At 49.4% G+C, this 27,171-nt stretch overlaps 1 protein-coding gene across 1 annotated transcript; it reads left to right on the top strand.

The window, feature by feature from the left end:
- The first annotated feature begins 11,818 nt into the window (after positions 1–11,818).
- Positions 11,819–26,666, top strand: LOC148834033 (E3 ubiquitin-protein ligase TRIM39-like). The gene is made up of 8 exons (XM_088916216.1): positions 11,819–12,451; positions 15,137–15,232; positions 15,378–15,611; positions 15,733–15,892; positions 16,214–16,273; positions 20,971–21,003; positions 21,824–21,850; positions 25,707–26,666. The coding sequence occupies exons 1-8, from the start codon at positions 11,861–11,863 to the stop codon at positions 26,378–26,380; spliced, it is 1,875 nt and encodes a 624-aa protein (XP_088772342.1). The 5' UTR covers positions 11,819–11,860; the 3' UTR covers positions 26,381–26,666.
- Positions 26,667–27,171: the final 505 nt, after the last annotated feature.

The raw sequence follows: 27,171 nt of genomic DNA on the forward strand, positions 1-27,171 counted from the left end.
CTCTCTCCTCTCTCTCCTCTCGGGGGGGGGGGGGCCCCCCTCGCGAGCTCGCCTCTCACCCCTCGCAGCAGCTGCTCCCTCTCTCTCCTCTCGCCCCTCTCTCTCCTCTCTCCCCTCTCTCTTCTCTCTCCCCCTCTCACTTCTCCCCCTCTCTCCCCTCTCTATCTCTCTCTCCCCTCTCTCTCTTTCCCCCTCTTCTCTCTCTCTCTCCTCTCTCTCTCTCGCCTCTCTCTCTCTCTCTCCCCCTCTCTCTCTCTCTCTCGCCCTCTCTCTCCTCTCTCCCTCTCTATCCTTCTCGCCCCTCTCTATCTTTCTCACCCTCTCTCTCCTCTCTCCCCTCTCTTCTCTCTCTCCTCTCTCCTTTCTCCCCTCTCTATCTTCTCACCCCTCTCTCTCTCTCCTCCTCTCTCTCCTCTCTCCTCTCTCTCCTCTCTCCCCCTCTCTATCTTCTCTCCCCTCTCTATCTTCTCACCCCTCTCTCTCCTCTCGCCCTCTCTCTTCTCTCTCTTCTCCTCTCCCCTCTCTCTATCTTCTCTCCCCTCTCTATCTTCTCACCCCTCTCTCTCCCTCTCCTCTCTCTCTCTCTCTCTCTCTCTCTCCCTCTCTCTCTTCTCTCCTCTCTCTTCTCTCTCTTCTTCTCTCTTCTCTCTCTCTCTCTCCCCTCTCTCTCTCTCTCCCCTCTCTCTCTTCTCACCCCTCTCTCTCTCTCCTCTCTCCCTCTCTCTCTCTCTCTCCCCTCTCTATCTTCCTCTCTCCTTCTCTCCTCTCTCCCCTCTCTCTCGTCTCGCCCTCTCTATCTTTCTCCCCTCTCTTCTCTCTCCCTCTCTCTCTCTCCTCTGCCCCTCTCTATCTTCTCTCCCCTTTCTCTCCTCTCTCCCCTCTCTATCTTCTCGCCCCTCTCTATCTTCTCTCCCCTCTCTCTCCTCTCTCCCCTCTCTATCTTCTCGCCCCTCTCTATCTTCTCTCCCCTCTCTCCTCTCACCCCTCTCTCCTCTCTCCCCTCTCCCTCTCTCCTCTTCTCGCCCCTCTCTCTCCTCTCACACCCTCTCTCTCTCTCTCTCTCCTCTCTCCCCTCTCTCCCCTCTCTCTTCTCTCTCTCCTCTCTCCCCTCTCTATCTTCTCTCCCCTCTCTATCTTGTCACCCCTCTCTCTCCTCTCTCCCCTCTCTATCTTATCTCCCCTCTCTATCTTCTCACCCCTCTCTCCCTCTCACACCTCTCTCTTCTCTCTCTCCTCTCTCCCCTCTCTCCCCTCTCTCTTCTCTCTCTCCTCTCTCCCCTCTCTATCTCTCTCCCCTCTCTATCTTGTCACCCCTCTCTCTCCTCTCTCCCCTCTCTATCTTATCTCCCCTCTCTATCTTCTCACCCCTCTCTCCTCTCTCCCCTCTCTCTCCTCTCTCCCCTCTCTCTCCTCTCGCCCCTCTCTATCTTCTCTCCCCTCTCTATCTTCTCACCCCTCTCTCTCTTCTCTCCCATCTCTATCTTCTCACCCCTCTCTCTCCTCTCGCCCCTCTCTATCTTTTCGCCCCTCTCTCTCCTCTCGCCTCTCTCTCTCCTCTCTCCCCTCTCTCTCGTCTCGCCCCTCTCTATCTTCTCTCCCCTCTCTATCTTTTCGCCCCTCTCTCTCCTCTCGCCTCTCTCTTTCCTCTCTCCCCTCTCTCTCCTCTCACCCCTCTCTATCTTCTCGCCCCTGTAACGAACAGTTCTTTCCGGACCCTATGCGGACGACACAGTCCGACGGAGTGGGGGAACACTAGGGAAAAGTCATGCAGGAAAACGGGGCTGAAGACAAGGGGGCGTGTCCAAGGTGCGCTGGTGCACGGGGAAGGCGTGGCGTGGCCGAGGCGAACAATCCCAAAGAGTAATCCATAGAGTATCCAAAACATGAAGGTAAGTCCAAAACCAGGAGATCCATAAGAGGAAGGAATTAAAAACCACGAAGGCCGGGTCGGAACCGGCGGACGGGGAACAGGAACGGGAACCGGCGGACGGGGAACAGGAACGGGAACAGAGGTTAAAACCTTAACGGGACCAGGCGCTTCCAGGTCCCGGACTCGCACGATATGGAAATCAGATGCAGAGCCCGGATGAGCGTCAGCGCCTGGCTTTTAAGGTGGGCTGGGAATGGGGAACAGGTGCAGAGAATAAAGTCTTAGTGAAAGGGCTGGAGCACCCTTAAGGAGGGGGGACTATAGTCGTGACAGCCCCTCTCTATCTTCTCACCCCTCTCTCTCCTCTCGCCCCTCTCTCTCCTCTCTCCCCTCTCACTCCTCTCTCCCCTCTCTATCTTCTTACCCCTCTTATCTTCTCACCCCTCTCTCTCCTCTCTCCCCTCTCTATCTTCTCACCGCTCTTAACTTCTCACCCCTCTCTCTCCTCTCTCGCCTCTCTATCTTCTCACCCCTCTTAACTTCTCACCCCTCTCTCTCCTCTTACCCCTCTCTCTCTCTGTGTGTTTCTCGCGAGACTGAGTGAGTGAGTGGGTGGAGCTTCGGTGGGTTTGATCGCGTGGCGGTGTTTCTTCACTGGTTTTGTGTTTTTCTGTTTTTCTGTCTTTTTTGGGGAAAAGCGGGGTTTATTTTCTCATCATGGCCGGTTCTGGAGGCTCTGATCCTCCAGACCTCTCCTTTGAGAAACTAACCCGACGCCATGGTGTGAAAATCTCCCCTGCGGAGTTCTGTCTGCTGGAGAGGTGCGTTCTTGCGGTCGGGGAGGTCGTGGGCTGCAGGAACATCAGGTCCGCTTCCCGCATGAGTGGAGGTATAGTCATTTTCCAGCAGTCTACCGATTTGGCAAACACCCTGGTGGAGAAGGGAATCGTCCTGGACGGCACCTTCACCCCGGTACTGCCTCTCGCGGCCCCGGCTCGAAAGATCACCCTCTCCAACGTGCCTCCGTTCATGAGTAACGAGCTGCTGGAGAGGGAACTGTCCCGGTACGGACAGGTGGTCTCTCCGATCAGGAGGGTCCCTCTGGGCTGCAGGGCACCGCAGCTGAAACACGTCGTCTCTTTCCGGAGACAAGTCCACGTCATCTTTAAAAACCCCACGGAAGAGATCAATGTGGCCCTTAAATTTCGGATTGACAGCTGTGACTACGTTGTATTCGTGACTTCGGAATCGATGAAGTGCTTCAGGTGCGGGAGCGAGGGGCATATGGTGAAGAACTGCCCGGAGGTGGAGGACGAGACGGGCAGGGAGCCTCAGGCCCAGGGCGCACAGGAGCCCAGCAGACAGCGTCAGGCAGCGGGGAGCGGAGCAGCGCAGGGAGGCAGCGGGGAGTCAGAGCCCACGGCCGGGGTGCAGGAGAGGAGATCGCTGGAGGGAGCAGGTGAGCCCGAGCCGGTGGCATCCCAAGCAGGGGAGCAGACAGTAAAGAGTGGACCACCGCAGCCCTCAGAAGAGCAGGGAGCCCCCCACACCGGAGAGCAAGGGACGAGCGCTGGCGGAGCAGGGGAGCTGCAGAGCCCCGCTGCTCAGGAGAGTCAGGGAGAGAGAGAGCAGGTAGTGACACCGACAGGGGAAAACGCGTCTCAAGGGCCAGCGAAAACTGTAGACACGGTGTGGGGAGGAAATGAATTATCATCTGAAAAAATAGACGATGGTTTTAAGACGCCGCGGAGAAAGCACACAAAAAAATCTGTGCAGAGTGCGGTGCAGAAGAAGCGCAGCACAGAGAGCTCGGTGGAGGGCGGCTCTGTCTCCGGCCCGGGGGCCGCGAGTGACTCCGACACCGGGAGAGTGAGGACGCGCTGGACTGTCCTCGCCGCCACCGCCGCCGCCGCCCGGAGCTCCTCGGAGTCCGGGAGCGACGACGAGGGCGGCTTCACCGACTCCTCTCTCGCCTCGGGCTCCTCGGCCCGGCGGAGCTGCAGAGGAGGCTACAGTTTCCAGAGCATTAGGGAGTTCTTAGAGAAGACCAAAGGTAAGAGGGGAACTGTGGTCGAGGACTTTTTTCCCGACATTGAGCTCTTTGTCCTCTCCGCGACGCGCCATCTGAAGAGGGGCTCGGGTGCGAATGACTTCAGCGATCAGGAGAGATGGCGTCTGAAGAGCCTATTAGGAAAGATCAGGGCAGGACCGCGAAACGCACCTCAGCACGAATGAGTCCTGTCCCTCACGTCACATCACTATCCGTCTGCGTGCTACGTGTCTGTTCATGTTTTATGTTCTTTCTTTTTTTCATTTCCACAAACATGGGCGACATTAGGATAGGGAGTTTGAACACCAATGGGTGCAGGAGGGCTTTGAAGCGAGCTGCGGTGTTGGAGATTATCAAAGAAAAGAGCCTGCAGGTGACGTTCCTGCAGGAGACCCACACCGACAGCTCCAACATCGTCGCCTGGCAGCGGGAGTGGCAGGGGGACATCGTGTACAGTCACGGGTCCCCTGTGAGCGCGAGGGTCGCGGTGCTGTTCTCTGTGGGGTTCAAGCCCCTCTCTATCGCCGTCCAGGAGGTGGTGAAGGGTCGCCTCCTACTCGTGCGAGTAGTTATCGGGAAGAAATCCTTTGTTTTTATTAACGTTTACGCACCCACCGACGGCGGGGAGAGGGTCACACTCTTCAGGGAGCTTGAGACTGCACTGGCGACCTGCCAGCCTGAAGAGCTGGTCTTCCTGGGGGGGGATTTCAACTGCACAGAGAGCAGCACACTGGACAGGAATCACGCAGAGCCACATGGCCCGTCGGCCAGGGAGCTGCGCAGGATCCTCGTCAAGTCTGACCTCACTGACATCTGGAGGAGATGTCATTGGGACACGAGGCAGTACACCTGGGCCCAGGTCAGGGGTAATACCCTCTCTCTGGCTAGGCTAGACCGTTTCTACTGCCGCAAACATCATTACAACATCGTCAAGCAGTGCTCCATCTGTCCAGTGGGCCTGTCGGACCACTGTCTCACTGTCTGCACAGTCGCTGTGCCATCAGTGGGGTCCCGCAGTGCCTACTGGCACTTTAATACCCAGCTGCTTGACGATGCTCACTTCTGTGACTGCCTCGTGTTCTTCTGGCAGCAGTGGAGGAGTCAGAAAGCCCACTTTGTCTCCCTGAGGCAGTGGTGGGATATTGGTAAGGTGCAGATTCGCCAGTTCTGCCAGCAGTACACCGGAAGTGTCACGAGAGGTATCCGTGAGTCCATGAAGGCCCTGGAGAGAGACATTCTGGAGCTCCATCAGGCTCTGGAGTGTCGTGCAGACAGGAGGCTAATTGATGACCTCCACACCCAAAAAGAATCACTCATTGGCCTTCTGGACACAAAAGTACAAGAAGCTCTAATAAATTCTAGGGTTCAGAGTGCATCACAGGTAGACGCCCCGACTCGCTATTTCTTCGGCCTAGAGAAGAAACTGGGCCAGAGCCGGCAGATCCACTACCTGCGCTCGGAGACAGGGCAGGAGCTGCACGAGGCCGGGCAGATCCAGGAGAGGACCGTGCAGTTCTACAAAGCGCTCTTCTCCAGCGAGGCTAGTGAGGACTCGGTCCGCACACGCAGGTTCCTTGAAGACCTTCCACAGGTCCCCGAAGAGGAGAGGGCAGGGCTGGAGAGGCCTCTCTCCCTGGAGGAGCTCTCCACTGCACTCAGTGGCTTGAGCAATGGCAAGACCCCTGGCCTCGATGGCCTGCCGGCCGAATTCTATCGTGCCTTCTGGGCTGTGCTGGGTCCTGACCTGCTCGATGTATATTTGGAAAGTCTGGAGCAGGGGGATCTGCCACTGAGTTGCAGGAGAGCTGTTGTCACCTTGCTGCCCAAGAAAGGGGACCTGTGTGACATTAAGAACTGGAGACCTGTTGCCCTGCTGTGTGTGGATTATAAAATCCTGTCCAAGGCTCTGGCCAACAGGCTGAGGGTGGTGCTGGGGTCTGTGGTGCACTCCGACCAATCGTACTGCGTGCCCGGAAGGTCAATCTATGATAATATATTTCTGATTCGAGATGTTTTGGCTACCTCCAGACTATTGGGTTTAGACACTGGTCTCATTTCGTTAGACCAGGAAAAGGCCTTCGATAGGGTTGAACATCAGTATTTGTGGAGGACCATGAGGTCCTTCAGGTTCAGCCCCGTCTTTGTTGCCATGATTCAGGTGCTGTACAGTGACATCTTCAGTGTGCTAAAGGTCAACGGAGGGCTGAGTGCTCCGTTTCCAGTGCGGAGGGGAGTCAGGCAGGGCTGTGCACTCTCAGGAATGCTCTACTCCCTTGCCATCGAGCCTCTGCTACATCAGCTGCGCCGGATCATCAAGGGGCTGTCCATCCCGGGCTGCCCCGATTCCACTGTCAAGATCTCGGCGTACGCTGATGACATCATGGTCGTGGTCTGAGGAGAACAGGATGTCAGGGCGCTACAGACAACTTTGAGTGATTTCCAGCGGCTATCATCAGCCAAAGTAAACTGGGTCAAGAGTAGAGCCCTACTCCTGGGGGAGTGGAGCGAGATGGGTCCCCCAGTCTTGCCAGAGAGGCTCAGCTGGACCAGAGGAGGACTCAAATACCTGGGGGTGCACCTGGGGGACGAGGCCAGCGTGAAAAAGAACTGGGAGGGGCTCCTTGAAAAAGTGAAAGGTCGTCTGGACCGCTGGCGCTGGCTGCTCCCCCAGATCTCCTACAGAGGCCGGGTTCTGATTGTCAACACCCTGGTGGCTTCGATGTTGTGGCATTGCTTGGTGTGTCTGGAGCCACCAGCCGGACTGGTCGAGGAGCTGCAGGCCACGCTCCTCGACTTCTTCTGGGACGGACTGCACTGGCTGCGGAGGGGCGTCCTCTATCTGCCCAGAGAGGATGGAGGGCAAGGACTTATTGACATCCGGAGCCGGGTGGACGCCTTTCGCTTGCAGGCAGTGCAGAAGCTGCTGTTTGCCCTGGCCTCGCTGTCCTGGAGGGAGGTGACCTTCACCCTGCTGTGTCGATCAGGACACCTCGGGCTCGACTGTGTGCTCTTCCTGATGGACACCAGCAGGGTTGACCTGTCTCCACTGCCGCCTTTCCTGCGCAGTCTCCTGGAGGCCTGGCGGCATCTGCACGTGCAGAGAGAAGAGGAGTGGCCCAGTCTATACTGGACACTCAGAGAACCATTAATACACAATCTACGAATGGACATAGAACCGGGCCGCTCCTTGGACTTTACCAGCAGACTGGTCCACGCCAACGTCACACAGCTTCACCACCTGCTGGACGTGGATCAGGGCTGCTGGCGCAGCGTGGAGTGGGCGTGTGACGCGCTGGGACTACACTCGCGGCGGTGTGTAGACAGGTTTCTTAGTCAGCTTCGCTCTGTTCTGCCTCTCGAGGAGATGCTGTTGGTCCAGGGTCTGTTTGAGAACCATCGCCTTCCAACCACACAGCCTCCTTTCCCTGGTCTGCTAGTGTCTCCTGCGCTCAGTCCCGGACCGACAGGATCTCTCCTTGAGCTCTTCCACACTGTATTATTATTATTATTATTATTATTGAGAGACAGGCTCACTGTCTGTTCCTCAGGCTGGGACAGGAGATCACACACTGTATTATTATTATTGAGAGACAGGCTCACTGTCTGTTCCTCATGCTGAGACAGGAGATCACACACTGTATTATTATTACTGAGAGACGGGCTCACTGTCTGTTCCTCAGGCTGGGACAGGAGATCACACCTGTATTATTATTATTATTGAGAGACAGGCTCACTGTTCCTCAGGCTGGGACAGGAGATCACACACTGTAGTAGGGAGAAGCAACACCTTCCATCAAACTTTTTGACAGGTGCCACGCCCCCTCTCCGAGTTCAACGGCGGTCTCCGGGACATCTCCACATGGATAGTCGCGTTGTCTAAATCCGCCGGGGCTGAACCTCTGGAGGGGCTTCTCCCCCCTAAGTGTACTCCCCAAGAGGGGCGCTCCTCCTACACAACGCCACAAGCGGCCGGGGGAGAGGAATTTCTTAAGCGAGACCTCCCAAGGTGCTCTCAAACGCGAGAAGACCGGACATCTCGTGCCGGCCAGCGACGTGGGGGCTGGGGCGGTAGAGAGGTTCAGCGGAACTATCAACACAAAAACGTGGAGGCGCCCGCCCCACAGAAACACCTCCCGCTCCACTGGGGTCCTAACTGATCTCGTTTGCTCTTCTAACCCCAGTTCTCCCACACGGCTAGTGAGCGATCTCCGGCCTCCGTCCCACCAGACGACTCCCTTAAGGGCTGGAGAACAGTCTAGGGTGATCTCTGAACTGGCCTCATCACTCTGCTCTCCTCCCCACTGAGAGCTGGTGTGTGGGGAGCGTTCTGGCGCACTATGGCTGCCGTCGCATCATCCAGGTGGGGCTGCACACCGGTGGGGGTGGAGGGGATCCCCATTACCTGTGAAGCGCTTTGAGTGGAGTGTCCAGAAAAGCGCTATGTAAGTGTGAGGAATTATGATTATTAAAACCGTCCCAAGTTTTCACTCCAATGTGGGTGACCAGGTGCGGGTGTCCAGAATCAAGGGAGTGTTGGAGAAGGGGTATGAGCAGACCCTCACGGATGAAACCGTCACCGTCCAAGAGCAGACCCCCGGCTCCGAGACCCTCTTACAGACTGCAGGGCCACGCCGCTGACGACACGCAGGGCCCCTTTGACGCAGAAGAGCTACAGCAGTGAAACCGGCCGGCCAAGCGCGTCTCTTTCCGGTCCCTGGGCAGACGGCACAATCCGGGGAGGAGTGAGGAAAACAGGGGGAAAGAGGCAGGCAGGGGGCTGGAGGGAAACAGGGGCGTGTCCACGGTGCGCTGGTGTTCGGGGGAGGTGTGTCCGAGGCAAACTGTCCAAGGGAGTCCGTGGTGAATCCATGAGTGTAGCAATAGTCCAAGACCGGGTGATCCATCCTGACAGACGAACAGAGTTACAAGCCGGAGCGGGATCTGGCGGAGGGTCGGGGGAATAAAAGGGGGTCACGGGGCCAGACGCTCCCTCATCCCGGACCCAGAAGATCAGGACACAGTTATGAAGCCTGTGCCGCTGAGTCGCTCCTGGACTTCCGGGTGTCCATCTTCCACAGCTGAGCCCAGATTGGCAGGAACGCCTGGCTTGTATAGCACGGGGGGCAGGAACCGGAGGCAGGTGCAGGAGATCAACACTAAACTAGGAAGGGCTGGAGCCTCCTTAAGAGGAGGGGTTTACGAGCGTGACAGGTGTTTGTATGAAGGATTCCATTTGCTTGTGGTTCTCTTCCTAAAAGAGGGAACTTGCTTGTGTTTTAGGATGCCTTTGTTGTAAAAGACTTGAGGACGAAATCCTGGCTTTTCTCAGGAGTACAGCCCTGAGATTCCAATTGGTTGTGACCAGACAACCTCTGAAAACGTCACACTGAACACCAGTGAATCTCAGCTGCAGGAGGGACCTACTGTATCCAGACTGATTAACTTCTCAGAGGTGTTGACAAGAAAGTGGGTTTCCATCACAGCACAGGAGTACTGCTTTACACAAACAGTGGTGGGAGTGTGAAACAGGTTCCACAACCCCTTAGAGCAGTGGTTCTCAAACTGTGGTACGCGTACCGGCAGTGGTACGCGGAGTGTCACTAGGTGGTACGCCAAATGACCCTAGAACTGTGTCGTGTGCGCTGAAAAATCGGGACGGGTTTTCATATTTTGTATTTTAATACGTGTCGAATACGCAGCCTATGTACTACGATACAGTGCGCGCTAATACTTCAGTGGACACAAGAGATACTCTGTAATTCTACACCACTCTATAGGAATGCGTGCTACGGATGCAAGTGACCAATTGTATTTTAAAAAACCTACTGTATCTCCAGCAAATAGGGAGAAAGGAGAATGTGCGTGATTTTGGAACAGTGCCAAAGTTGTAAACACAGGAATGCATAGAAATACGTGCTGCGAACGCAGGTAATCTTGTGAGCACACGAAAGCGTGATAACAGAAAAATATTTAAGATCTGTTCTAATTTGAAAAAAATACACCGAGCGTCTCTGTGTTTCGCTCCCATGCGCATGAAATTAAAACTTTAAATAAATACGGAAATAAAAACGGAAACGCGGAAAAATGCAAGCTTGCAGATTGCTAAAGCAGGTAAGCTACAGTACACTATTTCTGAAGAACCTTATTTACCGTTGGCAAAAGAGCTGACACGTATTATGTGTAGAGAAAAAGCTGCTAAACAGCTCGACCTGCTGCCCCCCCCGAAAGACACTTATTGAAATGGCGGATTATATCAAAAGTACACTGACAGAGCGCGTTAAGATGAGCAGATGTTTTTCACTGCAATTAGATGAGTCTGTAGTCGATTTGGCCAATTTGCTCGTTTACGTTAGATACGAGTTTGAGGGCATGTCCCATGAGGACTTTCTGTTCTGTAAGCCGCTACCAACAGGAACTACAGGAGAGCACATATTTCAGCTTCTGAATGAATTTATCGAAGAGAATGGCCTCGACTGGATAAAATGCATCTGAGTTTGTACAGACGGTGCTAGAGCAATGACAAGCCGAAATAACAGTGTAGTTGCACGAATTAGAGAGGTTGCTCCAGAAATTAATGGATGCATTGCAACATCCACCGCGAGATCTTTGCCGTCAAGAAAATGCCTGACGATTTAATATCTGTTAGACTCTGTTGTGAATTGTATCAAGGCTCGAAAAATTAATTCACATCTGCTTTGCTCGACTAAACAGGCTCACCCCTCTCACTGAAATGGTGCTTTTTTATTTGTTGTTGTTACTGTTTTTTTTCTGTAAAACACTTTGAGAAGCCACCTTTAAAGGCGCTATATCAAATAAAGTTTATTATTATAATATTTATTATATGTATGTGTGGGTGTGTGTGCATGCGCGCTCATGTTGGTCATTGAGAATTTCTGGGGTTCCTATGAGATGATGTACAGTAGGTGGTACTTGGATGCTTTGGTTGGATTAGGGGTGGTACTTGGTCCAAAAAGTTTGAGAATCACTGCCTTAGAGTAACATGAGATGAGATGGTCAGACTAATGAGTTTCTAGTAATTATCAGACACGTGGGGTGTTGTCAGTCCCTGTGGACGGAAGGAGAGCTGCTGCACACAGAGATCAGGGGCTCGCTGTTGCGCTGGGTGGATGGAGATCACAATCACACCCACATGACACTGCCCTGTCCATCTGCTCCTCCAGCGTCTCTCGGGGGAGAGATGGGCTCATGACTCTCTGCAGCGCTCCGCAGGTCTGTGCGGCTCACAGGGGGGTCACTGCGCAGGTGAAGCACGAAGCCCTGGACGTACCCTGCTGGCCCACACGCTGCAGGGCAGAGCCAGACAGCAGGCTGGGCTCACTGGCCTGGAGAGAGAGACACAGCAGGCTGGACTGCTCGCAGTAAGAGCTCACACCCGGACAGTGAAATCCTCTGCACCATGTGGAGCTGTGACACCCCTCTGTCACAACACAACTGGAGGAGATCCTGGAGCCAAATAACTCCCAATGATTAAACAGCTGGATGGGCCAGCTGGCCTCCTCTTGTCTGTCACCATCATGCTCTGATCTTCTCATGCTGTGTGAGTGAGTTAGTATTTTATTGTTTTGATTATTGGGAACACAAACAACTGGATTGACTTCACCTGAGCAGCTACTGACATCGACGTTTATTAAAAAAACTTCTTTCTGTCAGTCCAAAATGACACAGTAAGTCACTTCTCTTACAACACCACACCTTCCCCAAACAACAACCACCAAAGCCGTTTCATAACTGCAGCTCTAAACCACTCCCCCTGACAACCCTAATCACACCCCTAACAACCACACCCCCTAATAATCACACCCCTGCAGCTCTGTGCAGATCCAGAAAGTGAAACTCAGAGATCAGTTTCGTTTTACTAGAAACAGCCTCACTACTGCTACGTCTCTACTGCTCCTCTGCAGTTTTTACTTGTCAGAAAAATGGCAGAAGGCAGTATTTCAGTTTCTCAGGACCAGTTCAGCTGCTCAGTGTGTCTGGATTTGCTGAAGGATCCAGTGACTCTGCTCTGTGGACACAGTTACTGTAAGGGCTGTATTAAGAACTGCTGGGATCAGGAAGATCAGACTGGGATCTACAGCTGCCCCCAGTGCAGACAGACCTTCACCCCAAGACCTGATCTTCACAGAAACACCATCCTGGCTGAAGTGGTGGAGAAACTGAAGGAGACAGGGCTCAGTGGCCCTCCTCCTGCTCACAGTCCTGCTGGCCCTGGAGATGTGCTGTGTGATGTCTGCACTGGGAGACAGAGGGGAGCTGTGAAATCCTGTCTGGTGTGTCTGGCCTCTTACTGTCAGACTCACCTTAATCTACACAATGAGCTCAATCCAGGAAAAAAACACAAGCTGGTTGATGCCACAGGACAACTGCAGGAGAAGATCTGCTCCACTCATGACAAACTGCTGGAGGTCTATTGCCGTACTGACCAGAAGTGTGTTTGTTATCTTTGTGTAATGGATGAACACAGAGGCCATGATACTGTCTCAGCTGCAGCAGGAAGGACTGAGAAACAGGTGAGGACTTTGTGTCTGTTCATAAAGTGTCTAGTATAACATAAGGATATTTAGGATATTTGGGGGCTTTAAGTGATCTCTGGACTGTATTTACTGTATCTGTAATACTGGATCTCCACTGTTGAGTCCTGCTCATGTACTCAGCTGTGATCCACACTGGTTGTGTCTCTGAAGTGTCTCCTGTTCATTATCTCGTCCTCCTCACCTTCACTGTTTCCCTCTTTACTGTCCTCATGTAGCACCGTACAACTTCACAGCACACTCAACACCTCTAGAACAGACTACACCCTCATTAATGAAGTCCTGCTTTAATTTCAGTACAATAGTATTATTATTTATAATAATAAACTCTATTTTTATATGATAGATTTAAAATGGCTTCTCAAAGCACTTTACAGAACACAAAAGGTAGAAGGTAGAAGGGAGTTTTGGAAAACAGTATAAAAGCAAAGAAGCAGAAACAGACCCAGTTAAATTAAAACCCTTCTGAAACAGAAGATTGTGAGTCTGGATTAGAAAGAGCTCAGGGAAGGTGACTCTATGATATCCATAGGGATACAATTCCAGAGCTCTGGGCTGCAGCAGGAGAAGCCCTGTCACCCAGAGTTCTGGCTTGGGGGACAGACAGGAGACCAGAATTAGAAGAGTGAAGGTTGTGAGGTGGGGAGTAGGATGATAGTAACTCTGACAGGTACTGAGGTGTCGACCCACGCAGAGACTTTTAGAGGATCATGAGGACTTTGAAGTCAACATGAAACCTGATAGGAAGCCAGTGCAGGGACTTCGGGACAGGAGTAATGTGATCACTTGCACTAGACCTGGTCAGAATTCTGGCTGTCATATTCTGGACATACTGAAGTTTGTTCAGTGTGGGTTTAGATACCCCAGCGTGTGGAGTGTTACAGTAGTCAATATGAGTAAAGATGAAAGAGTTGACCAGCTTTTCAGCAACAATTAGATTTAACATAGGACGCAGCCTGGCAGTATTTCTGAGGTGGAAGAATGATGTTTTGATAATTTGTAGAACATGTCATCCTGGATCAAATATCACCCCCAAGTTCTTCAATATTGACTGTGACTCCAGTACAGTGTCATCCACAGATAAGGATACTGCATTGGTTTGCCAAGAAGCATGACTTCTGTCTTGTAGCAGTTTAAATGAAGGAAATTGTGAGTCATCCATGTGTTTATGTCAGAGAAGCAATTAGAGCAGAGACATGTCAGTGTCAGTTTAGTATGGACAGACAGTACTGTGGATTTGAGTATCATCAGAACTCATACATGCTGAAGGGTAGGGGCCCAGTGTCAACCCCTGAGGAAGACCAGACTTAATGAGTCCAATTTCAGAGCTACAATCGCCGAGAGAGACAGAGTGAAAGTGATCAGTGAGGTAAGACTGGAACCATTGAAGAGCAGTGTCAGAAACTCCAAACACAGTCTCAAGACAAGAAAGTGAGAGGTCATGGCTGACAGTGTCGAAAGCAGCACTGAGTTCAGTAAGAATGAGGACAGAAAGAGAACGAGAATCAGAAGCCGTTAGAAGATCGTTAGTGACTGACCAGGGCACTTTCTGTGCTGTGAGGTTGTCTGAAACCATATTGGAGTTCAAAGAGGATTATTTAACTGAAGTCTAACAGCACACTGTAAACTTTCTGCATGAAAAGGTAATGAAAGGGTATGAAAGTTGGAGAGAGGGTGAAAGTTGTTCAGGCTGTCCAGAGCCATGATTCTCTTTCTCACACAGGGGGAACAGCAGCAGCTGTGAAGCCACTGGTACCACATCAGTGCTCAAGGATTCATTTATTATATTGAGGACTATGTGGCAGAAAGCAGAGAAACAGGATTGAAATAAAGTGCTGGCAAGGGGATCTAATAGGAAGGTGGTGGATTTCAGACACATAAACCAGTTAACTGTGGTATAATACCTTCACCTGCTTTATTAAATACAAGACTCACGCTGGGCTCTGCTGGAGTCAATCTGACACAGAACATGTTTCCTTTTATCCTCTGAAATGATCTGAATTTTCCCAGAAGCAGACAGGATGTGAGATGTGGTTGGACACAGGGTCTGCCTGGTCCAGAACCTCATCCAGCGGTCAAGCACGTCAGCCACAGGGTCTCCTCTGAGCACTCAGAGAAACTAGTGGCAACAAGGCTCATCAGCACTGCTGTAGTCCTCTGTTTTGAGATGCCGAGAGCAGTCAGGGCACTAGTGTATATTGAGATGAATGAAATCTGAAATCTCTAGATTATGAAGGAACAAGTAATAGGTTTATTCTTCTTCAGGTGTGAGAAGGCTCCACGGCCGAAACGTTGTGTTTTCTTTCTTCTTTTTTTCAGTATGGAATAAACCTATTGCTTGTTCCTTTGCAGCCTACGCATGCTGACGCAGCTCCCCACCTGAACTATCTCTAGATGATGTTTTATATATCATTTGAAACACAATTATCTCCTTTTTACATTTCACCTCACATACAGATGTGCAGACCCAGGTGTCAGGTGTCTGCTGCGCTGCACACGCTGCCGGTGTAGATTAGACATGAAACAGGAGCATGTCAGACAGGACCAGGAAACACATATCTCGTGTGGATAAGACATCAGGGATACAGAGTGACTCTAAGGAGTGTCTCTGTGATGTGATTCTCTTACAGCAGAAATGTCCTGAGTGTCTCTGTTTCTCCACAGAAGCAGCTGGGGAAGACACAGACACAAACCAGGCAGAGACTCCAGGAGAGAGAGAAGAAGCTGCAGGAGCTGAGACAGGCTGTGGAGTCACTCAGAGTGGGTATTCACCAGATGAGTGGACACACAGACACACATTTCCACAGCTGGACACTGGACAGTACCCTTTGGAAACAGAGCATACAGCATAATGTAGTTTGAGTGTTTTCCTGTGTAATAATCCACTGTGTGTCTCCTCCCTCAGAGCTCTGCACGCACAGCAGTACAGGACACTGACAGGATCTTTACTGAGCTGATCCGCTCCATTGAGAGAACACGCTCTGAGGTCACACAGCTGATCAGAGCTCAAGAGAGGGCTACAGTGAGTCAGGCTGAAGGACTTCTAGAGCAACTGGAGAAGGAGATCACTGAGCTGAAGAGGAGAGACTCTGAGCTGAAGCAGCTCTCACACACAGAGGATCACATCCATTTCCTCCAGGTAACATCACTGCTCTGTGACTCTGCAGTACAGAAGGGTGTCTCTCACACAGAGCTGCTCCTGGCTTCTCCCCAGGAATGTGTGTTATGTTTGACTGGAAACTCTCAATTTTCTGCTGCAGAATTTCCAGTCTGTCTGTGTCCCTCCTGGAGCTGGAGACTCACCCAGCATCCCTGTCCGTCCACACTTCTCTCCTGAGGCAGTGAGGAGAGCTGTCTCTGGACTGAAAGAGCGACTGGAGGATCTCTGCAAGAAGGAATCAATAAAGATTTCCACAACAGGTTAGTAGAGAAACACACTGATGTCTTTCTGGATAGCTTATATATTTCCTGTTTCTCTCTTATATGGTCAATGTATTTTTTGTGCAGTGACTGTATTTATCAGAGCAGCTTATCAGTCAATGATTCAAATTCTAGGTGAAATGTCTTAAAATCTCCAGTCTCACAAATCTTTATGACAGTAAGTGTGTTGTTATATTGTGCTGTATATAGTTTAACAGGAACGTTTTAATAGGGGCTACAGTCCCAGTCCAGTAGAACATGTTATTCCTTTTACTCTGTTACTGCAGCCCTGATGAGACATTTCTCTGTGTGTCTCCCCAGTGACTGAAGTCTACAGTCTGCTGACTCCAGAGCCCAGATCCAGAGCAGAGCTTTTACACTGTGAGTCTGTTTTCACAACAGCTCCCCTCTGAAATATACCTGGAGCTCAAACACACAGCAGGAACAGTGATACAGAAACTGATACACACTCTGACACACACACACTGATTCACACTCTGATACATGCTGATACACGTCTGAATTCAGAAAGTCAAGCTTGCAGACAGTCACTCTGTGTGGATCAGAGACACACTGTGTCAAACACACAGATGGACACAGAAGTTCCACTGGGTGTAGTTTATTTAAGAAAATGCACTTTATTACAACAATGTGCAGTGCACAGTGCTTACAGAGAATACAATTCTGACAACAACTCTTCTACAGAATTTAAATCGTCTCAAAAAGAGTGATTGTCCATTATCAATCATTCTATTTTGCAAGTGGTCAGTGAGGCTGGTTCACACAATAAGAGCCCCTCCAAGCCTCCTGGGTGTTACCACTGGCTGCAGTCCTGGCTCTGAAACTACGATTGTCCATTTTTCAACAGGAGCACTAAGGAACAGTTTTTCTGGGTTTTCTTCAGCCCTCAGTCCTGTCCAGTGCTCTTTTGCTCTGATGAAACAGTTCAGCAGTTCAGGAGTCGTATAGAAACCAATGTCCTCAGGCAGCGGACGTGGGGCGACCTGGTGCTGGGCGGGTCTCAGGACATCCGAACGTCAATGATGAGCGAAGGGGAATGAGAGACCTGGACATTTATATCCCCAGAGACAGAGACACCGGAAGGCAGCAAAGCACAAGGAACTGGGGACAGGACAGAGTAGGAGCGCCCTTTGGCTACAGAGGCCATGACACATCTCTGGTCACCAGCTCTGGTGCACAGTCATCCAGCTGAGGGCCTTCAGCCTCTTATCTAGTCCTCTGGGTTGAGTCTTTACCCAGGTCTCCCATGGGATCGTCAGCCCCTCCCCGGTGACCTGTAGGATCATCTGTCTCTCCCTGGTGACTAGTTCCTCCTTTCTCTTCCTTGTATAGTGCCTTTTGTTGGTGTAGAGTTCTGGCTGTCTCATGGCCTCATACCTCCTAGTAGGTCTCCGGTCAGTTTTCTGCTTCAGGACTAGTGTTTGACACTGGATCAGATGCTTCACAGGGAGGGAGAACCACAGCCTGACAAAGTACTGAGAATTGTGACTGATGGGGTCCAGCCCCTAGTGACAGAGGTTGCAGAAGAAGATGCAGTGGAGTTTCAGGGGGAAATTCGGCACATCTCTCCCCCTTCCTCACTGTCTGGCACATCTGGCTCCTTGTGATGTACTCGTACCTGTTCCACCATCCCTTGCAGCGCTTGTCTGAGTCTGGCTGACAGAGAGTACACCACGACCAGGTCAGCTAAAGCCAGCAGGGTGTCTGCCTTCAGCACCCTCACTTTCCCCATGAGAGTCAGCGTGCGAGTCTTCCACAGGCCCAGTAACACGTTGACCTTGACGGTCCTCTCTGTCCAGTTTATGTTCTTGTTGTCCCGGCTCTGGAATGAAACCACCAGTATCATTAGGGGCTCCATGCAAAGCTTGAGACCTTCTGGCGGCATGTTCCTGTCCCTCCAGGGTCCAAAGAGCTTGCCCTTGCTCTTTCTGTTTATTAGCCTCAAGTCTGAGGCTCTGCAGTACTGCTCCCTGACCTGCAGCCCACTCTGCAACCCCCTGTCTGAAATCAGGAACAGCGTCATGTGTACTGGGAGATCTTGAGGACTTCCCCTGTGCCTCTGCCTACAGCTCTGTAATGAGAACATAGAGAAGAGGTGAATGAGGACACCCTTGTCCTACTCCAGATTCCTGGGGGATGAAATCCCAAAGATGTCTGTTCATGTTGACCCTACTGCTTACTTCAAAGTACAGTATCTCTGTCCAGCAGCTGAAACTTTCCAGCTGACTTATCACCCTCCCACCCCAAATATCTGGTCTCTGTTGATGAAGTGGGGCAGGGCGGTCCTCAATCTAATGGCCAGTAGCTTGGACACGATCTTGATGTCCATGCAGAGCATCTTTTGAACCCCTCCTGAAGTGCTGAGAGATGACACCTTCCCTCATCCTGTGTCCAAGCTTTTTCCTGATGGAAGAGCTCTTGTTCCACCTCCACCAGGTCTGCCACTGGGGTGTCCCAGAAGCAGGTGTAGAATTCCTTGGGAAGTCCGTCTTGCCACAGCCCTTTGCCATTCTCCATCTGTCAGAATGTGTCCGAGTCTGAGACCCTGGATTTGTGAATAACTGGAATATTCAGGAGCAGAGCCAGTCTCACAATAATGATGGTATGATGACAGTGCTCTTCCCCTGCAGCTTCACAGACACACAGCCTCTTGTGAGCGGCAGCAGTGTGACTCTGGTACAGGGGCTCCTCTGGGGCCTGTAGGCCTCTCTCTTGTCTGAGAAATGGCTGCTTCTCTTCACACATCAACCAGGCTGATGGGTCAGCAGGAAGAAAGAGTCAGGACTTGATCTGTCTGAACAAACAGAGCGATAGGAAAACCCAACATCATTTGTTCTTGATATCCTGCCAAAATTAGAATGTCTTGGGTTATTGTTGGTCAGTCACTAAATCTTTAAGCACAAAAACCTCAAACGCTTTTAGACTACAGTCTGCAGACATCAAATACACTTGAATTGGGAATTACACAGTAAAATGCAGGAGAGGTGTAAGTTAAAGGGGGAAGAAACAGTATTCCTGTGTATTTTGCGCAGATGAATGTGAAGAGATAGGGGAATGACAGACAAAAAGAAAAAGAATTCAGGACGACACACAACCCGTTACACAGTTTGTTCATTGCTGGCTTGCTGTTTACTGGGACCAACAGTAACAGGAAGCCAACAGCAGGTATAAGTCATCGTAAATGTATTCTGTTTAGTGTTGAAAGAGTGAGCAAACACTCTGTACAGGACATGTTTCTGCAGTTTCACATCAAGAAGAACAGATGTTTGGAAAGCTGTGTCAATTTTACTTGTCACAGAAATGGTAAAAATGACACACGTTTAAGATCAAGATCTCTTTATTTGCCATATACAATCTCTTGCATTAGGAATTCATCTTTTCACATACAGGACCCCAGCTTGCTCTCCATGAGACACAGACACACAGACAGAGAGAAGCTTGGGGTCACAGTACAGCCTGTTTTCCTCAGAGCAGCTCAGACATGTCGGAGTCAGGTGCTCATGGTTAGTTTAAGAGGGGTATTTACTGGGGCTGTAGGGCTCCTCTTACTGGCCAGGGGTAATAACTTTGGGGTCTTTCTCTTCAGCCCAGCTGGTGTTCTCACATGGTCCTGGTCATTAAGAGCCCCAGTGGTGTGTTTCACTAAGAATGACACTGGAGTGTCAATATTATTTCACTAGTCCCACCAGAGTGAGTGTGTATTGGGGTGTTTGCCTGCGATATTGGGGACCTCGTTTCAAACAGGAGTGATCTAGAGGGTGTCTGTGTTTCCAGAGTGATAGACTCTCCTGTGGAGTAAGTCAGTGTTTGACACTGTTTCCTGTTCTACACAGAACACAGAACAGAACATTAAGAGACCCAGTGGTGTGTTTCACTAAGAATGACACTGGAGTGTCAATATTATTTCACTAGTCCCACCAGAGTGAGTGTGAGAGAGGTTTAAAAAGAAAGGGGAGCAAAAACCTGTTTAAAAACATAATGGAAGAGATTCTATTAAAAAATAAACAAGGAAACGGAATACTGGAAGTAACAAATTAGGTTTAATTCTACTGCATGAAGACTTCAAAGGAGAAATGTTGCATATTTTGCTGTCTTACATTACTTTGCAGCCTAGAATTAACTTCTTCTTTTTCTTTTGCAACCTGCAACAGCTTATACAGCTCTCCCACTCTATACAAATAAGTAGAAGATTATGTTTTAAATATTTGACATATTTCCCACACCATAAACCTATTCACTTTCCTTAAAGGACATTTTTCTCATCATAAATAATAGCTTGCATCTTGTTTTACATTCAGGTTTTTCTGAAATATTCTGTGTTTGGTATAGCAGATGTTTTAATGTATACAAATTAGGTACAATTACCATTTTTTGTAAGATACTATATATCATTTATTTATATTCTACACATGTGTACGATGGATGAGGTTGTCTGAGATGTCTTGATGAATGCATGAGCCATACACAAAAACACAGGAGCGCACTGTCTGTGTGTCAGTCTTCCTGGATCAGGCCTGGTGTGGACATGTGCTCACCATGGAGTGTGACTGGTCATCTCTCACTGTCCAGCTGATGTCCAGAGATCAGGCAGTGTGACCAGTGAGCAGGACATCACTGTATCTCAGTCAGTGATACTGGTCACTGTGGGGATGGGTCACTCAGGCTGTGTGAGAATTGCCAACACTTTCACTCATCTGACTGAACAAGGAACAGTTTTCAGTATCAATGATTGGTCTTTAAATGTGAAATATTCCTCACTGTTGTTAACAGCAGACTGTTAATTTCTCATCTCTCAGTGGCTCAAGCACCAGACTCCAGGGTGTCCTGTGATGTGTCTGTGTGTCTTATTGCCTTGTGCTGCTCAGTCTTATTGAGTGAGACTCCAGTCTTACAGCCACTGCTGCTCACACTCACTAACACTCTGATCCACACTGCAGTGGAGACTGGGGATCCTGAAATGAACTGAGTGCAGACTGTAGGATAAACTCTGGTATAATAACAGGTAAGAAGCAATAAAGGTCTTTAATACAATAAAGATCTACTCTCTCTTTCTGTAGATGCTGTGAAGCGAGCTCCTATCCCTAAATCACGTATGTACACTGTGTGAAACTCTGCTATCTGACAGCACTGACTGTACTGACATCTTATTACCAGTGTGTGACTGTGATTCACAGTGTCTGTGTCTCTGTGTTCCAGTGTGTGACTGTGATTAACAGTGTCTGTATCTCTGTGTTCCAGTGTGTGACTGTGATTAACAGTGTCTGTGTCTCTGTGTTCCAGTGTGTGTCTGTGATTCACAGTGTCTGTATCTCTGTGTTTCAGTGTGTGTCTGTGATTAACAGTGTCTGTATCTCTGTGTTCCAGTGTGTCACTGTGATTAACAGTGTCTGCATCTCTGTGTTCCAGTGTGTGACTGTGATTAACAGTGTCTGTATCTCTGTGTTCCAGTGTGTGTCTGCGATTAACAGTGTCTGTATCTCTGTGGTCCAGTGTGAGACTGTGATTAACAGTGTCTGTGTCTCTGTGTTCCAGTGTGTGTCTGTGATTAACAGTGTCTGTATCTCTGTGTTCCAGTGTGTGTCTGTGATTAACAGTGTCTGTATCTCTGTGTTCCAGTGTGTCAGTGTGATTAACACTGTCTGTATCTCTGTGGTCCAGTGTGTCACTGTGATTAACACTGTCTGTATCTCTGTGTTCCAGTGTGTGTCTGTGATTAACACTGTCTGTATCTCTGTGTTCCAGTGTGTCACTGTGATTAACACTGTCTGTATCTCTGTGGTCCAGTGTGTCACTGTGATTAACACTGTCTGTATCTCTGTGTTCCAGTGTGAGACTGTGATTAACAGTGTCTGTATCTCTGTGTTCCAGTGTGTGTCTGTGATTAACAGTGTCTGTATCTCTGTGTTTCAGAATGGCAGTGGATCTGCAGTGCTGCAGGTAGGTCTGTCTCCTCTTGATGACACAGGGGCTGTTTTAAGCCCTCGTGTCAGAGGTTATTGAATACACTCTCAGACGATCTCTTTAGTGTTAATTGGTTGTTCCTGTTAGGTAAATAGAAGATGTATTTCAGTGTCACGTCTGTAATGTAGTACATGAAATCCCATTGGGATCCTTAAGAGATGTTCACCTAGTGCCCAGCAGAAAGTTCTTCCAGAGGGGCTGAAGGTGTTCCAAAACTCATTCTACCCAAAGGCCATGTCCTGTGAGCTCTGCTCACTCCTTTGTCAGTGTCACTCCTTCGTGAGGGTCTTCAGGCTGAATTTTGCAGAGCCTGTGACCCTGGATTTTGAGAATAAATGTAAAATATCAGTGTAAGATAGGGCTGCTTGGGCAATAGGATGCTATGCCGGACTCAAGACAAGAGAATGACACTAAGCAGATACGCTAGGCAAAAACGAAAACCAGGAGGCAGGTGAGTAGGTCGGCACACAGAGAGACAAGCAGGAAGCAACAATCCAAAAAACACTAGGCAAATTCGAATCCAGGAAGCAGGTGAGAAGATCAGAACACGGAAGCACAAACGAGGAGCAGCAATCCAAATCACAAGACGAAACCGAAAACGAGAGGCAGACTAGGAGATCGAAAACCGGAGAGAAGCAAGAGGTAACCGCGCACTAGGGAGCTCGAAGAGAATCCGCAACAGTGAGCGGGGAAGTGAGGAAAAAGGAGAACTAAAATAGAGACGGGAGAGAAAGGTGATTGGCGTTACTTTCGGCGTGAGCTTGTATTACAGGGTGTGCGCGTGGGAGTGCGAGAAGGAAGAGCGGCGCGAGTGGAATCAGCGTAACAATCAGGAGGAATCAGGAGCAGAGCCAGTAACAGTCAGCTGTCCAAATCCTAGGGTACATGACCGTGCAGTGTATAAAAGGGGAGTGAAGGCAGGTCTGATCAGGATTGCCTGAAGGCACAAGAGAAGCACTGTTTCTCTTAAAGGGCTTTAAAGCTGGTGCTAAATCCTTGGAAGTAGGGTGAGGTTTTTTTTTGCAATATAAGGATTATTTTTGTGTTTTTCTCCATGGTAAGGATTGTTTTTTTTTTGTACAGTTTGTGGCCTTATTCATCTTGTTTGGTGTTTCTTCCCTCTTTTGCATTGCTTTTCCAGGGAAACTGCAGCTACACTTTGTCTTTTTCCCACTGTGCTGTGCTTGGAAATCAGACCCTTCCCACTGCGCTCCCTGAGGCTGTGATTGATCTGGGGAATAAATCTGAGAGCTGTGAGCTCTACTGAGACAGGCTGCAGTGATGGGGGTTCAGTAAGAGACTCATTGGGGTGTTTGACTCAGAATAGATCAGTCATTTCTACATCAGCTCATTAATCACTACTGTCAGTAGAGATTGGGGTTTTTACCTCAGATTTGGGTGTTTCTTTACAGGGCAGGGGGAGTAAATTTAGCTTCTGTGTTTCCATATCAGACAGGTCTTTATCTCCTTAGTGTGACACAGTGACTGTGTGTCTAAGAATCTATGTGTGAAGAAAACTACTATAACAGTTGGGGATATGTAATTTGAATTGAGGGACTATTCCTAGGCCAAGAGTAATACAATAAATAATGTATTTCCTGCCAAAATAAGAAGTTCAGTTACTCATGCCAGCACTGTGAAAGGAAGGAGCAGTAGAGTATTGAGCTGAGAATTGCTCTCCTCTCAGGACAGTGGGTAATTAATTCTGATCTCTCTTTACTGACAGTGTTTCAGTGACATGAAGTCAGTCAGTGTCTCTGTGGCCTGTTTTCCTCAGAGCATCTCAGACATGTCGGAGTCAGGTGCTCATGGTTAGTTTAAGAGGGGTATTTACTGGGGCTGTAGGGCTCCTCTTACTGGCCAGGGGTAATAACTTTGGGGTCTTTCTCTTCAGCCCAGCTGGTGTTCTCACATGGTCCTGGTCATTAAGAGACCCAGTGGTGTGTTTCATTAAGAATGACACTGGAGTGTCAATATTATTTCACTAGTCCCACCAGAGTGAGTGTGTATTGGGGTGTTTGCCTGCGATATTGGGGACCTCGTTTCAAACAGGAGTGATCTAGAGGGTGTCTGTGTTTCCAGAGTGATAGACTCTCCTGTGGAGTAAGTCAGTGTTTGACACTGTTTCCTGTTCTACACAGAACAAGTGTGAAATATCAGTGGAAGATGTTGTCATGATGGCTTCAGAGTTGCAGTGTCCAGAAGAGGGCGACCTCTCTCATCACTGAAATAAAGGCGCTCTGAGCCCAGAAATGAATTCAGGTATTAATAATAATTGCTTACACTTATATAGTGCTTTACCGGTAATGGGGACTCCCCTCCACCACCACCAGTGTGTAGCCCCACCTGGATGATGTGACTGCAGCCATAGTGTGCCAGAACACTCCCCACACATCAGCTCTCATTGGGAAGGAGAGCAGAGTGATGAAGCCAGTTCAGAGAGGGGGGTTATTAGGAGGCCATGATGGGTAAAAGCCAGGGGGAAATTTGGCCAGGACACCAGAGTTACACCCCTACTCTTTTCAAGAAACACCCTGGGATTTTTAATGACCACACAGGACCTTGGTTTTAAGTCTCATCCACAGGACAGCGCCTGTTTACAGTATCATGTCCCCATCGCTATACTGGGGAATTAGGACCCACATGGACTGCAGGGTGAGCACCCTCTGTTGGCCCCACTCACACCTCTTCCAGCAGCAGCCTTAGTTTTTTCCAGGAGGTCTCCCATCCAGATACTAACCAGGCTCACACCTGCTGAGCTGCAGTAGGCTGCCAGTTGTGAGTTGCAGAGTGATATGGCTGCTGGTGTTTTCATAAATTCATGTAGGTGACTGTGTCAGCCTTTCTAGGCTCCAGGAGTCCAAAAATAAGAGCTGAGAAGAATATCTTTGATCTTCACTAGATTGACAGGCAGACAGGCAAAGGGGAGTATTTAGTCAGTATTAAGTATTAATAGTTTACACTGAAGTATTAAGTATGAGGAGAGTATTAAGTCAGTGTTCATTAGTCATGTGAATAAAGCTTCTTGAATCGATTAAAACCCCCATTCGCTCTGGGCATGTATAAGTCCCGCCCCCGTCTGTCAGTGGTCAGAGCTCACTGATTGACAGCTGGTGTCTCCTATCAGAGAGGCGGACAGTGAGCGCGAGCAGTCTGAAGTCAGTATGAGCGCCTCTGTTTCTCTCGTCTTTCTCTCCGGGTTTTTGGATGTGTTATTTCTGCTTTAAACTGAACACTTTGGATATTTCTTCACATTTTCAAAGTAAGTGTGAAGGCTTTCTTATATTTTAGCAAGGTTTTGCTTTTTCCATTATATTTTTTTCTATTAAAACGAGCATTATACAGTCTTTGAATTCAGCACTTTTTTATTCTGCGTCGTCAGGAAAATGGTCTCAGAGAAGATGAACGAGCTGCTGAACTGGGATTTGAAATAAACCGGTTTAACAGAAAGGCTGAACAGTTTCTTACAGTATACAGGTCGCTGTGGTGGGTTGTGAAGTGTTTGAAAGCGAGTGGTCGGGCTGTAGTTTCTCCTGCAGTCCGGTCGGTCCTGTGTTTATTAATAATGTCGTTTAAAAAATAAAGTTTCATCGCTGTGAAAACAAGTGTTTAATGTTTGTATTTAGAGAATATTGGGGATCACTCCCATGTGTAACACTAGTGAAACAGTGAAGAAGATGTCGTTTCTCTGGAAGGGAAGAGCAGTCATTAGTAATTGACTGGTGTTTCTCTCTCGGTGTGTTTGGGGACAAAGACATTTCACAGTCTGATGGAGTTGAGTTGGACTGTGATCGGCAGGAGCCTGTTGTGATGTTTGTGTTTTATTCCCCAGCTGCTGTGACTCTGGACCCTGATACAGCTCACTGTGAGCTCAGGCTGTCTGAGGATGGGAAGAGAGTGAGACTGGAAGAGGAGGATAGCAGTGACGATGGTGATGAGGATGATGAGGAACAGGAGGATGATGAGGATGATGAGGAACAGGAGGATGATGAGGAACAGGAGGATGATGAGGATGATGAGGAACAGGAGGATGATGAGGAACAGGATCTCTCTGACAATCCTCACAGATTTGATCTCTGTCCCTGTGTCGTGAGCAGGGAGGCCTTCACCTCAGGGAGACACTACTGGGAGGTGGAGGTGAATGACAGGTGGATGACAGGAGTGACCAGAGAGTCTGCAAAGAGGAAAGGGGGGTTCAGCTTCTCTCCCCAGCGGGGTTACTGGTGTCTGGGCTCTTACCGGTCTGTTTTCTCTGCTCTCACTGCCCCTGAGACCCATCTCCCCCTCAGTCTGCGGCCCAGGAAGCTGGGGGTGTGTGTGGATATTGAGGAGAGGAAGGTCTCCTTTTACACAGTGGAGTCCAGAGCTCATGTCTACACTTTCACTGACATGGTCTTCCCTCAGGGGGAGAAGATCTATCCTGTCTTCTGTACTGGGGATTCAGATAAAGACCTTGAGCTGCTGCCTGCTGTCAGTGTGGAGATTAAACCCGTCACTGACTCATGAACACAGGCTGACTCTCTCCCAGCTCTCTGTCCACTGCTCACACTGGGAGACGGGTTTACTGACGGGCAGTGAGGTGAGGTCAGAAATATAGTAGTAATTGTAGATGATGTTGTGTTTAAATTGTTTTATTTACTATAACACATTTAAATGGGGGAAAATAACATGTACAAAAGAGGGCCAGATAACTCGCTACCAGCCTGCTGTACTCCTGACTTGTAAATATCTCTGGAAACCCTGCTGTGTTTTTTTTTCTAATTTTTGAGAAAATAAACTTTTAAAAATGAAATCCCGTGTGAGTCTCTCCTGCGCACGCCGGTGACTGTGAAGCTACCAAAACGGGGAGGGACCCGCTGACGTCACCACAGCCAGGAGGAACAGGGACTGTGACGCAGACAGGAAGTGGCTCAGGGTGGTTATGGGAGTTGTAGTTTATCACCAGCGCTGTGTCTGTGAGCAGCTCCAGCCAGTCTAATACCCGGCTCCCTTTAATACAGGGATACATGACTATATTCGGTATTTTATGTTCGTTTGGGGTTTATTTTTACTGTGGTGGTTTGTGAGAGACGTTTTATTTGATCTCTGATCGTGATCCAGGGAAAAGTGGATGCTTCTTTCTAGTCTTTTCTTTATTTTATTTCCCAATAAAGTTTGGTAATGGGCCAGTGAAAGCTCCGCTTTCCTTCATATGAAGCCCAAGAGTTTGTTGGTAGCGGCGAGTTTTTTTCTTCACGGACAGAAACTTGGGCTCCGTGTCAGTCTTGTGTTCTGTCCTGCCGTTTGGACATTTCATG

The sequence above is a fragment of the Atractosteus spatula genome, chromosome 5 (assembly GCF_055471065.1).
Source record: "Atractosteus spatula isolate fAtrSpa1 chromosome 5, fAtrSpa1.hap1, whole genome shotgun sequence".
NCBI lineage: Eukaryota > Metazoa > Chordata > Actinopteri > Semionotiformes > Lepisosteidae > Atractosteus > Atractosteus spatula.

Coding starts and splice junctions, on each gene's coding strand:
- LOC148834033 (XM_088916216.1), top strand. CDS start 11,861: ATGGCAGAAGGCAGTATTTCAGTTTCTCAGGACCAGTTCAGCTGCTCA. Junction 12,452..15,136: donor CAGGAAGGACTGAGAAACAG/GTGAGGACTTTG, acceptor GTTTCTCCACAG/AAGCAGCTGGGGAAGACACA. Junction 15,612..15,732: donor ATCACATCCATTTCCTCCAG/GTAACATCACTG, acceptor TTTCTGCTGCAG/AATTTCCAGTCTGTCTGTGT.